General features: G+C 41.4%; 1 protein-coding gene across 4 annotated transcripts in view; it reads right to left on the bottom strand.

The window, feature by feature from the left end:
• The window catches only part of exoc6b (exocyst complex component 6B), a 113,663-nt gene that overhangs the window by 58,702 nt on the left and 42,616 nt on the right, over positions 1-12,345 (bottom strand). For all 4 annotated transcript variants that reach the window (XR_006093410.1, XR_006093409.1, XM_042400684.1 and 1 more), the window contains exons 11-15: positions 11,167-11,287; positions 10,950-11,021; positions 9,642-9,739; positions 8,642-8,747; positions 8,340-8,449 (exon numbers count right to left, since the gene is read on the bottom strand). Coding sequence is in view for 2 of the 4 variants with exons in the window: in XM_042400684.1 (XP_042256618.1) it covers positions 8,340-8,449; positions 8,642-8,747; positions 9,642-9,739; positions 10,950-11,021; positions 11,167-11,287 (507 nt within the window). In the remaining 2 variants the exon portion in view is untranslated. The remainder of the gene's footprint in view (positions 1-8,339; positions 8,450-8,641; positions 8,748-9,641; positions 9,740-10,949; positions 11,022-11,166; positions 11,288-12,345) is intronic.

The following is a 12,345-nucleotide window of genomic DNA, read 5'->3' as shown; positions in this document are numbered from 1 at the left end:
AGTACGCGTATGAAGCTGCAGCACATGAGGTCAGAAGGGGATAAATACACCAAAACTCATATTATAGTAGAAGAAACATACACATAAAAAGGTCAGAGGAGGTCACACACACACAGAGAGAGAGAGAGAGAGAGAAGCAGCGGAAACAAAAGCGATCACTTTCTCCTGCTGCGGGATGATGAAGAAGAAGAATCTGTGTGTGTGTGTGTGTGTGTGTTACTATGAGTTTGAATCCAGAGCCCTGTGGGTAACAAACACATTCCAACCAAATCAGTAAATTGTCTGCGCCTGGAATTCAACCTAAACACACACACACACACTCACTCGCACTCACTCACACATACACACACACACACACACACACACACACCGTGTCGCCTGAGGGAGAGAGCGAGAGTTGGAATTCCAAACTCACTTTGTTTCCAAAAAAGCAGAGGAATTCTAAAAACGTTCCGACAATTCGGAGCAGGGGGGAAAAAAAAAAAAAAAAATTCCTGGAGCGGCAGAAGTGCAGAGTGGACAAAAATGATGTGTGTGTGTGTGTGTGTGTGGAGAGAGGAGAGAGAGAGAGAGAGAGAGAGAAAGAGTGGCAAAAAGTCAATGTATGCTAGTGAACTTTTGCAAGCTCACACACACACACACACACACATACAAATATAGACACACCACAGAATTGGGATTGAATTTCATTATATTTATGCTGCCATCAGTCACAATAAACGCACGGTGGTCGTTGCTGTCAAGAGGAAGCCAAATGTCATCAGCGCAGGCGTGTTTTTTTTTGTTTTTTTAAACGGCACAATGAGAGGGATGGGATGGATACGTACGGAGGAGGTATTTCCTAAAAATACACAAAAGAGCAACAACAATGACAACAACAACAAATAAAAAAAGAACGGTTAGAAATGGAAACAGTGAGAGAGGTTAGAGTGCACGTAGCGGGGAAGCCACAGGTATGCACGCACCGCAAGACACACTCTGGACAGTGTTGAGGAACATGCAAAACACACGCTGTGACACACACACACACACACAATGTCCTAATTCAAGTGTTTAGTGGAAGACTGTGCCCACATATAATAGAAATCAACTGTGGTCATCAGTTTGCCAGCTCAGATTTTTTTGTGTCATATCTGCTGAGACGGTCCAACCTATCTGTGTGTATTTGCTGTCAGTGTGTGTGTGTGTGTGTGTGTGTGTGTGTGTGTGTGTACAATGGCAGAAAAATAAAGAGTTCCACTCATATTTTTCCTCTCGCCCTCAAATGGCTCCTTAGCACGACTTTCTACATCATCTGTCACGGAAACAGCGGTTCTCACACTAAATATCGCTGCGGTTCCACTCTTCAGCTGCTCGCTAATTGACATGAACGTCTGATGTGATGTGAAACAATGTGAAATTAAAGGGCGACTCCTGTGAAGTCATACAGAGCAGAAAATGATGGGGGTGATGTATCTAGAGCTTGTTTTGAACTGGAACCAATACTTGCTTCATAAAAAACTGACATGCTTATTGATTTTATGTAATAAAAAGCTGAGAACTACTATGCTTATACCTGTTAAATATGTCAATAAATGTGTATAATGTGAACAACATGGTAGACTAGTGTTACAGTTCAAAATACAACAGAAAGGCACTGAAAATTTAACTATTTTACATTGATTCACTGACAAAAAAGAACAGAAAAAGGTTCACATTTGTTTATGTATCTGCATTTTACAGTAGAGTTACAGTTGTAATCACTAATTTTGGCAACTTCATAAAAAACTGACGTGCTTATTGATTTTTTGTAAGAATTCCTGAAAGAAAAGCTGAGAACTACTATATTATACCTGTTAAATAGGTCAATGTATGTGTATAATGTTTACAACATGGTAGACTAGTGTTACAGTTCAAAATAGAACAGAAATTTAACTATTTTACACCGATTCACTGACAAAAAAGAACAGAAAAATGTTCATATTTGTTTATGTATATGCATTTTACAGTAGAGTTACAAAGTCTTACTATGGTAAACCAGTAGGAAGCTTTGGTAAACCAGTATGGTAGGGACAGGAAGTGTTGCATTGGAATTACTAGAAGCAAAACTGTGGCAGATTTTACTCTGGATTGAAAACAGTGAGTTTATATAGTTATGTTGCTTGATTGTTGGTGGCCTAGTGGACGCTTAGCTGAGATTCGGTATCAAATAACAGTCTTTATAAGTAGTTAAAGGTTAAATCTGCCAAAAACAAACTGTGATTTTTGGATTTTTCTAGAAATCACGCTAGCAGGAAACAAGCTAACTATCAAAACTCACTAGAAAAAACACACATTTAACTCAAATTCATGTGTTAGGACTGACTGCAAACTATTACATCTATTTGGAAGAGAAATATAGTGTTTAGGTCACGGCTGCATGGAAGTAGATGGTATAAACACAGCTAATGTAGTAGCTAATAGGCTAAATCCTCTAACAACAATTTGAGCAAACTTTTGTACAACATTTAGCCGTCATAAATGCTTAATTATATGGTTGACAAAGTACCTGACAAGCTAGCAATGCCAGACAGATAATAGGACCTGACTAACTCACTACACTTACTAAACGAAGGATACCTTTCGACATCCCTTCTGTGATGTAACAGCAATCCTAACGACGACTAGACGAGTCATTATCCCAGTCTAAAAAGCCTCCATCAAACATAAGGATGTGCTCATGTGTTTTTATTCTAGTAATTGGTTTAACACCGAGCCATTTGCAAAACAAAATGTGGCACCTGTGATCCGTGGGAACCGGGAACCAGTCTGCATCAAACCAGCTTTAAAAGCACTTTGGCACGAGGTCCACAGTGGCTGGATCTCTACTGGAGAAATGTGGATGTGTTTGCGATCAAACAGCCCACACATGACTGAGATTGACATATGCAATTTGATTTTGAATTGCTCGATTGTCTTCGCTTGCGTGGACATGGTGGTAGTCGAAAAAAAATGTTTTCACTTTAATCCGCAGTTGTCTTTGTTTTCTTTCCAGTCTTTACCTAGAAACAGGCTGGCGGAGGAGGCATGCTTTTTCTCAGCAACACCCTGCTTCATATTTGCAGTTCGACACATTCACACTCACAGTTTTTCTACCAGTGGACAGAGTTTCTGGCTCGTGGGTATTTCTGTGGCAGCTCCAGAGAAATGTATTTCCAGATTTCCCCCTCCCCTCCCCACCAATTGGTCCCGGATTTAAACCAGTAAATGTCTGACTAAGACCGAAGTTGTTCTACCTCTAGGCTACAGATTGATTTCTTTCCCACAGATCAATTCTTCGTGCCAACAGAACCTCATCCACTGCTTCATCACCGCAGCTCCTGCCAAACCAACACTCATCATTTGTCAGATCTTAACTGATATCTTTGCTCTCTGAGCCATGGCAGCCAAAATAACAGGCATCTGAGTCAGCCAATCATGTTTATATGATTGTAAGTGAATATGAATGCTACATTTTCTTAGGGATGACTCAAAAGTAGAAGCACCTGCTTTCAATATATCCTTAAAATTAAAAAAAAAAAAAAAATCCTTAATTTTGAGTGTTTTATGTAACTTTTAAATACTACAAGACACTGAAGCTACGCAGGAAGAGGGTGAATTTCATAACTAGAGCTACTGAAGGACGACTTCTCAGTCAACAAAGAGTGTGTGATGAGGAATATTGCCAATAAATGTCTCTTTATAACTGATATTGGTTGCACATATTGTATGTAAATAAGTAAATCTCCACATTAAAACAGAGAAATCTCTTTGCACATGTGAAGCCATGCGTATAAAGTCTGTGACTATTTGAAACAAAAACTTCTAAACTTCTCTAAAAGTTGATTCTTGATTATGAAAACAACATAGAGATAAAGTAAGATCATTTATAATGGAAAGTTTCCCTTTCCTCATTAGAGTTTTTGGAGTGAATGTCATTGTGAGCATGGGTTGCAGACATGGGAGGAAGGATATGACTAACTGGGGAGACGGTGACATGATGTCCTGGTTATTCAAACCATAGACTGTAAAATTAAAAAAAAAAAAAAAAAAAAAGGCCGTTTTTCACCGTGTCGTCACCCACTGGTTTGTAGACTGCAGTTTTGAAGCCTCTAGTTTAGCGATTTGACCGTTGCTATCTTGGATTTTAGGGGCTTGAAGTGACCATATTTGGACGAGAGAGTGGAGCTGACTGTAGCGCTAGCTGCTAGCTTGGTTAGCACTGTGCATTTACAGCCTTTGGTTAACTGTGATAATGCTAATGCTAATGAAAAAGTGAAAAACAGGCCTAAAACCATTAAAACAAAATGTACTTACAGGAAAAACAACCATGAACTGAAAACACACTGTAGAACAGAGACGGTTACACCTGCACTATGTTAATCTGGGATTACGCCACGGTTAGGTTACGTAATCAACATTGTCACCATGGTAGCAACTTGTCAATCACAAGGTAGCCACACTCTAAAGCATTCGCTGCTTTATCATCTATTTTACTTTAAATAGCACCGCAATTTACAAAACGAGCATCATACTGTATTAAAGACTTCTTTTTGCAACCAGTGGAGTCGCCCCCTGCTGGTCATTAGGAAGAATGCAGGTTTAAGGCTCTTCAGCATTGGCTTCACTTTTCAGACTTGGAGCCTGAGTCCTGCACGGGTCCAGTTTTGCAAACCTGAACCCGCAAAGCTCAGTACCAAAACCGACCCGTTACCCGCAATTATCTCCCATGTCAAACCTGCCCAAACCCATAAATTTAAGACCCACGACCAGATCTGTGATTAAACTCGAAGGCTACACCATCACTCACTTTTAAGTGCTTTTATTTTTACTACGAGGGATTGTGAAATCATAATCTGTGTCTCTGCAAGACGGGCAAGTACTGCACACACAGATATGCAGTCGCAAATACCGCAGCGCTTTCTCTCTCTCATACACACACTTAACAATGATTGCATAATAATGTTATAATGACTGCCGACTTGTACGCAACATGCTCTTAAATTTCATAGTAATCCACTGACTCACAATAGCAAAAAACCTGGCAGCTGAATTGATAATATTATCTGATTTCGATGTTAAAATACTGCAAATCATTTTTGTATTATTACAAAATTAAATCGAGACTCGCACTTGGTGGTAGACCAGTACAGAAACATACAAACATTCAAGCATAGTCTCTTTCCACTAAAATCCGACATATGAACAGAGGTTAAGGTCAGAGGTCATGGGGGATCAATGACCACAATCCTGCTCCATCGTTCCTGTCTGCTTCCGGACTTATGCGTCAAGTCTGTGTATGTGTGTGTGCATTTGAAGCTGGCAGGAAGGCGTGCCGTCGTGGTAACCAGATAGCAGGGTGGTGCACGACCGGAGAAATCAAGCCAGGTCAAACAGCGGGAGTCATTACTCTGACTGAGAAGAGCGATTAGTGCTGTCTGGTCAGCGAGGGACTAGAAAGAAAACGGTTACTTGAAAAAAACATCTGTCTGGACAGTTTGGCGAGTTCAGACAGATGATTTCAGAGTTGAAAACAGACATATTTTAAAAACACATAGTCTGACTTGCTCTACGGCCAAAGAATCAGTCAAAGTTTCTGAGGAAAAGCTCAAGAAATAGTAGAAGTTTTAGCTTTTTTCTGGTGTATAATTGCATGCATATCAGTGATTAGTTTTATCTGAATTACTGCGCTGTTTACAGATCGTATTTATGTCTTTGAATCACGTCTTTTTATAGAGAAATTCATAGATAAATGTTCTTTTATGTGCAAATAAAATGCTGTGTGTGTTCTGTTGATGAAAAATCAACAACACCACAATAAGAAATGTGTAAAGAAGGGGATCGCACACATTTAGTGGTAGAAAAAGCGCCGCTTGGGTCAGCGCTTTACATCCCACCACGCCAAGTGTCTGTACTGAATACACACTGAGATGAATACACAAAAAACTGATAGCTGGTGTCTTTCTTTTCCCGTTATGCCAATTCCCTTCCAATCACTCCTCCTCCTCCTCCTCCTCCTCTTGCCTCCGTCTCTCTTTCTTCCGCCGGTCATGGATCAGCGGTACCACCCTGGTTCCCAGCCCCCACGGAGAACCCGACACACTAACACACACACACAAGTACAGACGCAACTCTACGAGAGTGCAACTACACAAAATGCGCAAACACACAACCACAGACACATGAGCATAAGCGAGGATGCTACACGGATAGTGGATAAAAATATGAATACACTCAATGAAGAACAAAATGCACAACCGCGGGGGATACGAGCATGAATAGATGAAAATGCTTGAAACCACCAATCAAATCCGAGCTTGACTCTGATAACACATATCAAGAATTGTGTCTTTTTTTCTGTAAAACGTGTGTGAAAGTGTGTATTTCTATGTTTTTAGTCATTGCATTTTACTTACGCAAGTTTCCTACGTGCGTGTGTATGTGCCCATCTCTTCATATATGTTGTTCAGTGTGAGTATATGTGTGTGTGTTTGCATACATGTTTGTGTGTGTGTGTGTGTGTGTGTGTGTGCGTCTGGCCAAGTCTCAGCCTTGTGGAATCCTTCTAGACAGTGGAGGTTGTTTCCTGATTGCTCGTCTCCTCGGTAGAAAAGTAGCTGCATTGTTTTAGTTAATTCTTCCATCAACCGTAACCAACACACACAGACACACACACACACACTCAGAAGGTTACTGTTTAACCTCTACAAAACATGGAACAGAAGCTGGACTTGATTGCCGAGTTGTGGTGTGTGTGTGTGTGTGTGTGTGTGTGTGTGTGTGTGTGTGTGTGTGTGTGTGTGTGTGTTTGTGTGTGTGTGTCCTCGAGCGGGCCAAATCTAATGAGACAAAGATTCCTGGTCAGAATGGAAAGAACCAATCGTGCAGGGAAAGTCTGCTGTTTTTAAATGCATGTGTGTAAATGTGTGTGTGTGTGTGTGTGTAAGAGAGAAGACGATGGGAGAAAGTGATGTAGAAATTCTTTTTTGGAGGGGCGGGGGCGGGGGCGGGGGTGTTAAGCAAGATTAAGCGTTATGGGACACTGGGGACGAAAACGCTCGTCCACTGCAGCGGCTCAGTGCTTAAATCCTGGCAGCCGTACGTCCAGCTTGGTTTGAGGTCCAACAAACACAACTGGCACTACGGCTGTCACTTTATTCACAATTCAAACTATCATTAAAATGTGTGTGGCGGGCGGGGAGAGAGGGGGGGGACACACAAAAATTCGATAATAGTAGGTTTTAATCCAAAATACTGAGTCTACAAGCACAGAACGCCATTTTTGGTTTAATGACTTTGCTTGGTGATCCGCAAGGGTTTCCTATTTATCCTGTTGGTAAAATAGAGTATTGTTCTCTCTGACAATGTTACAGCTGATCATAACACCAAACCATTTGCAATTTTGGATAAAGTCGAACTGGCCAAATGACTTAAATCTAGATATTTTTTCAAGCATTGGGACAATTCATGATTTGAATCATTTTTTTACCCTGTAAAACACAATAAAACTTTAATGACACATATCTTAAAGAACTACATGGGCAAACTATGACTACGATCTGTTATCACACACATCTATGGCTGCTTCAACTAACTTGACACCTGTTTCCATGGCAGCAACAGACCGACTCGTTCAGTCAAATCCAAAGCTTCCCCCATTCTCCTAATCAAGAGATGATAACACACAAACCTAAGAGCTCAGATCTTCTTTCAGTCTATTTGTCTCACGGATGCGATCGATTTTCTGCATGACAGACGGAGCCAGGTAACCATCTGGAGCCGCGACACTCCCCATAAACTGCGCCATTTGCAGAGTGTAACTACTCGTGTCATAGTTTATGGGACTGCTGTGACTCCGGCCGGCTAATGTAGCCAGTTATCATCTACGTCTGACTGAAAATAACATCTCTGTGCACGTTATAATAACTGTACATTTTTACACACTGTGTATACAAAAACAATACGTTCTACAGATCTCGGATAAAGACTATATATTGTCCGGGTCTGCTGACTTTGTGGAACGTACCTGCCTCATCTAATGTGACCACAAGAACAAATCTGAGGAGTCAGCTGTTAGCTTGTCATCTTAGCGCCACAAATAACAAAATTTAGAATTAGGCTGCATGGATGATGGTTTTCATCCATTAAAATTTTTGAAAAAGACACAGTGAGTGCTTGTCGGTGGGAAGCCAGTGAGGGATCAAGCTGTAGGCCAGCAGGTGGAAAGCAGCAGCTATAAACTCCAGGTGTGGTGGATCAACAGTTAGCACGCTGCAGGGAGAATTCAGGCTTCCAAATTGGGTCGACGAAGGAGATAAAACACAAGACAGTGAGGAGTGTACCTGAGATGCAGGTCTTCAGAGTATTTCAGACAAGCGTAGATGAACTCTTTGAGCTGGCAGTAGACTTTTGGCACAAACTCAGAGAAGGGAAGCTTCTTGGGGAAAGGAAGCTAGAGGAAAAAAAGGGATTTAAGTAAGATTTTATTCAAACTTTATTAAACAATTTGTGCGCAAGCGACAGGCTTCATTTCTTGTGAGATTCTATATGAAAGAAATGTTTGTGTGGCTGGATTTTAAACTGAAATGGCTGGTTGCTACGTATACTGATGCAGCTCTTTCACTTTTATCGTGTCACTCTCTACCTTGTCCAGTTCAGGGTCTTGCAGGGGAAACTGGGAAGTGTAGTGTTTGTACTCCTGCTCTGTTGAGACTGGGATCGGACTGTAGTTGTCCTGGTCCAACACCTGCCTGGAGAGGAGAAAGAAAAAAAAAGAAACCGACAGGAGTGAGTGAGATGCCATCAGACCCCTTTTCTTTCTTTCTCTCTCTCACTCAAACACACACACACACACACACACACATATACACAATCATCCCATTGGGGGTCATTCTAATGCTTGAGGTTTTCTTACCACCCTCCCCTCTTTCACCACCTCCCCTTCTTGTTGGCGCTCCAGAGTTCGGACGTTCCAACGTTCCATGGAGAGGCCGTGAACCGGAGAGCGCTCTCTCTCCAACAATACAACACAACATTCCTGTGGCTTCCCCTGTGTGTGTGTGTGTGTGTGTTTGTGTGAGTGTGAGTGTGTGTGTGTGTGTGTGAGAGAGAGAGGGAGAGGGAGACAGAGAGAGAGGGAGGAAGGAGAGAGAGGGAGTGTGTGTTTGTTTGTGCGTTCTCGCTGCAAGTCCCACTGGTGTCATTGGACAAAAGCTATGGTGAAACAATGGCATGTAAGCCCAAAACACACACACACACACACCAACACACATCAACACACACACACACACACATACATAATCTTGTAAGGGTACTACCCATTTTGAAGGGTAGGGAATGTTCCGGACGTTGTTTTAAAACACTTCCTCTCTCTGGTTGGTCGTAAAACTTCAAAACCAGGACGAGGACGTTTCCCACAAACCAACACTGGTGTGTGTGTGTGTGTGTGTGTGTGTGTGTGTGTGTGTTATGGTACAACAAACTAGACCTTATGACCTTATGACTAGAAAGGGGAAGGTCAGTGCAGCACTCAGAAACATGTTCTTTAGCTACTGAAAAACAAAAACTTGGATGTTGTCATATCATCATATTTTCAGCCTCTTCCTCCGTGGAAACAGATTTGAGCCGTTTCACTGATCGGTTACCTGAAGGTGATGTTCCATTTCTTAAGCAGGATTTCTCCGTACTGCTCCCTCATCTCCAGCAGCATATCGAACAGCTGTGACACCGGGAAACCATAACCCTGCAGGAGAGGAAACCAGAGCCAGCAGATCAGTGTGAACGTACGGGAACGTGGTCGAACAAGTGCAGGTCGGACTGAAGACGAGTACAAAAGATGTTTTACCCAAGAGCCATTGCAAAATACCTGACTTTTAAGATACATTTCATTATAACTCAGTATAGTTAGCATACAGGGCAACAGGCTAGCTTATAGGAAGCTAATAAATCTCTAAAACTTCAAATTATGTAGGTTGGAAAATGCATTTAATCCATCCAGCTCTACTTTTAGGTCCATTTCTTCTTATTATTATTATAGACTATAGATTATAGACATATCTGTATTAGTGAATTGTGTATGTTTTCAAAGCTACATGTATTAGTCTGAAATATAAAACAAAAAAAAGAGAAATTAATCAAATGTGGGTTTAGGAGGAGGGCAATATGGATACACAACAGATTTCAGAACATCTTAAAAAGCAATAACCTTACAGTAAAGACACATTTGGAGATGTTCTCTTGTGTTGGTGGTTGTGTTTTTAGGAGGTACTTTGTGCCACAATATGATTTTTCTTTGTTACAAATACACATTTTTTTGCTTTAGCTTACATGTGTGTTGTCCAAACAGAGAAGAGAAGAAATTCAGCTGTTCAGTGGCACCTCATCATTTCACAAGAATGATTTTTTTGGGCATTGTACCGTCCATATATCACTTCCCGCTCCCCTCACTCATCTCTGAAATGTTTCTCCCATCCGCCTTTTTTCACCCACATCCCCCCCCACCCCCCCTCCCCCCTGCATCTCCCTTCCATCCCCTCCCGTCTTCTTCTCATCCACCCGCACTCAATCCATCCGTCCGTGTGTTAGTTCATACGTTCAAAGTGGAGAATAAATATACGAGAGAGAGCGAACTGACATCACATGATATAAAAAAAAAAAGAAAAAAGAAAGAAAAGTCTGTTTGGGAGATTGGCAGCCGTCCATTTCTGAAACTAACAAAACATGCTTTGAACAAGTTTCATGGGTCTCCGGGGTCAAATAGCTTACCTGGCATGTGCCAAGATAACTGAACGAAAAGTACAAAAACACCAAAATAGAAAGAAAAATAGATTCATCAAAAAAAAAAATATGTTTGAAACGGCGTGATGTTAACGAGAGCTGCAGGAATGGCGAGCCTTTCCTTCCTTCGCATGGAACAATTAATCACACACACACACACACACACACACACATACCTGCAGTGTATCAGCAAAAAGGACAATGAGGTTCTTCAGATCCAGCACCAGGTCAGGGTCGTCACAGTACGACTGAGGATACAGAGGATTGTGTCAGAGCGTGTGTCTAGTATATGTGTGTGTATATGTGTGTGTGTCATAGAGTTCAGCTGCTAGTTGTCAGTAAAAATTTGCGTACACATGTGTTTTGTGTTCTCGAGTGTGTGTGTGTCCTTACAGAGTGCGTCCTCAGAGCGGCGATGATTTTGGACAGCGCCAACTCCCAAAGCTCCTCTACGTACGCTCTGTTGACCAAACCCTGTGTGGTGTGAAGGATGTGATCCTCCACAACAAAGAATCTGGAAAGCAAAGACAAAAAAAAAAAACTGAACATGATACACCAGGACTAGTTATCCGCCACCTTCCATATTTTTGTAAATGTGTGTTTGGATAATTTTAGTGACAACTTTTTTCCTAGAAAAGCCACACCATTGTTTTCTCCCCCCCCTCCCCTCCCTTTCTCACGGGTTTTGAAAATCATTTTACAAGTATCGACGACAGCCCAGCAAGTGGCGCGTTCAATAAGGCGTAAAAAAAAAAAAAAAAAAAAAAGATGCTGAAGTCTCAAGCCGTGGACCGCGCTCGTCAATCATATATTTTTGCACGGCTTCTTTCAAATGACGCATGTGTGAAATGGATCAAATCGCCCGCAAAGTGATTTTGGTTTATGTCCACTGACAACATGTCTCACTCAAAGCGATGCCCGCTGAGCCTCGCCAGACCACAATGAGCCGCGCTGTGGTCGACTTTGTGGATGGACTGTGCATGGTTAGTTTTCTCTGTCATTACTTGAAGTGAATACTTTGGAAAACTTACATGTATTTCCAATTTTTTTTTTTTTCTCCTCTGGATTGCTTTCTTCCTGTTTTGTGTTAAGATTTTTTTTTTTTGTGTGTGTCCAACATTTCTATCAGTTATGATAAGAATGTACTCACTAAAAAAAAGTAAATCGTTGAGATCTGGGGGTCACACAGCAGCAGCGTCGTTTCAACAGGAGTCCGACGTAAGCGGGCTGATGAATCAGACCTGATTTAGATCCAGTTTGTCTAGACTACTTTATTTCAAGGTTAAAATCTAAAAGTGAGCACAACCCCTTAATAATCCCTCGTTACACAGGGGGAAAAAAAAAAATGGTACAACTGTGGCGAGTACAATGGGTCAAAGCTGAAACGAGAAGTCATAGTCATTAAACTGTTTTTGGATGTTTATAACAGACATTTTTGAAAATATTTTCACCGTTTTCGCTTCCAAATAAGTTTAGTTTAAACTCCGGAAATTTGTTTAAAAACCTGTATAATCATCTGACTGCTCGTGTTTCCTGCCTCATCTCGCTTTTTTTTTTTTTTTCCCCCCCAGA

The sequence above is a fragment of the Thunnus maccoyii genome, chromosome 22, assembly GCF_910596095.1.
Source record: "Thunnus maccoyii chromosome 22, fThuMac1.1, whole genome shotgun sequence".
NCBI lineage: Eukaryota > Metazoa > Chordata > Actinopteri > Scombriformes > Scombridae > Thunnus > Thunnus maccoyii.
Note: the sequence above shows the minus strand (reverse complement) of the source record. Positions and strands in the feature narration are given on the sequence as shown.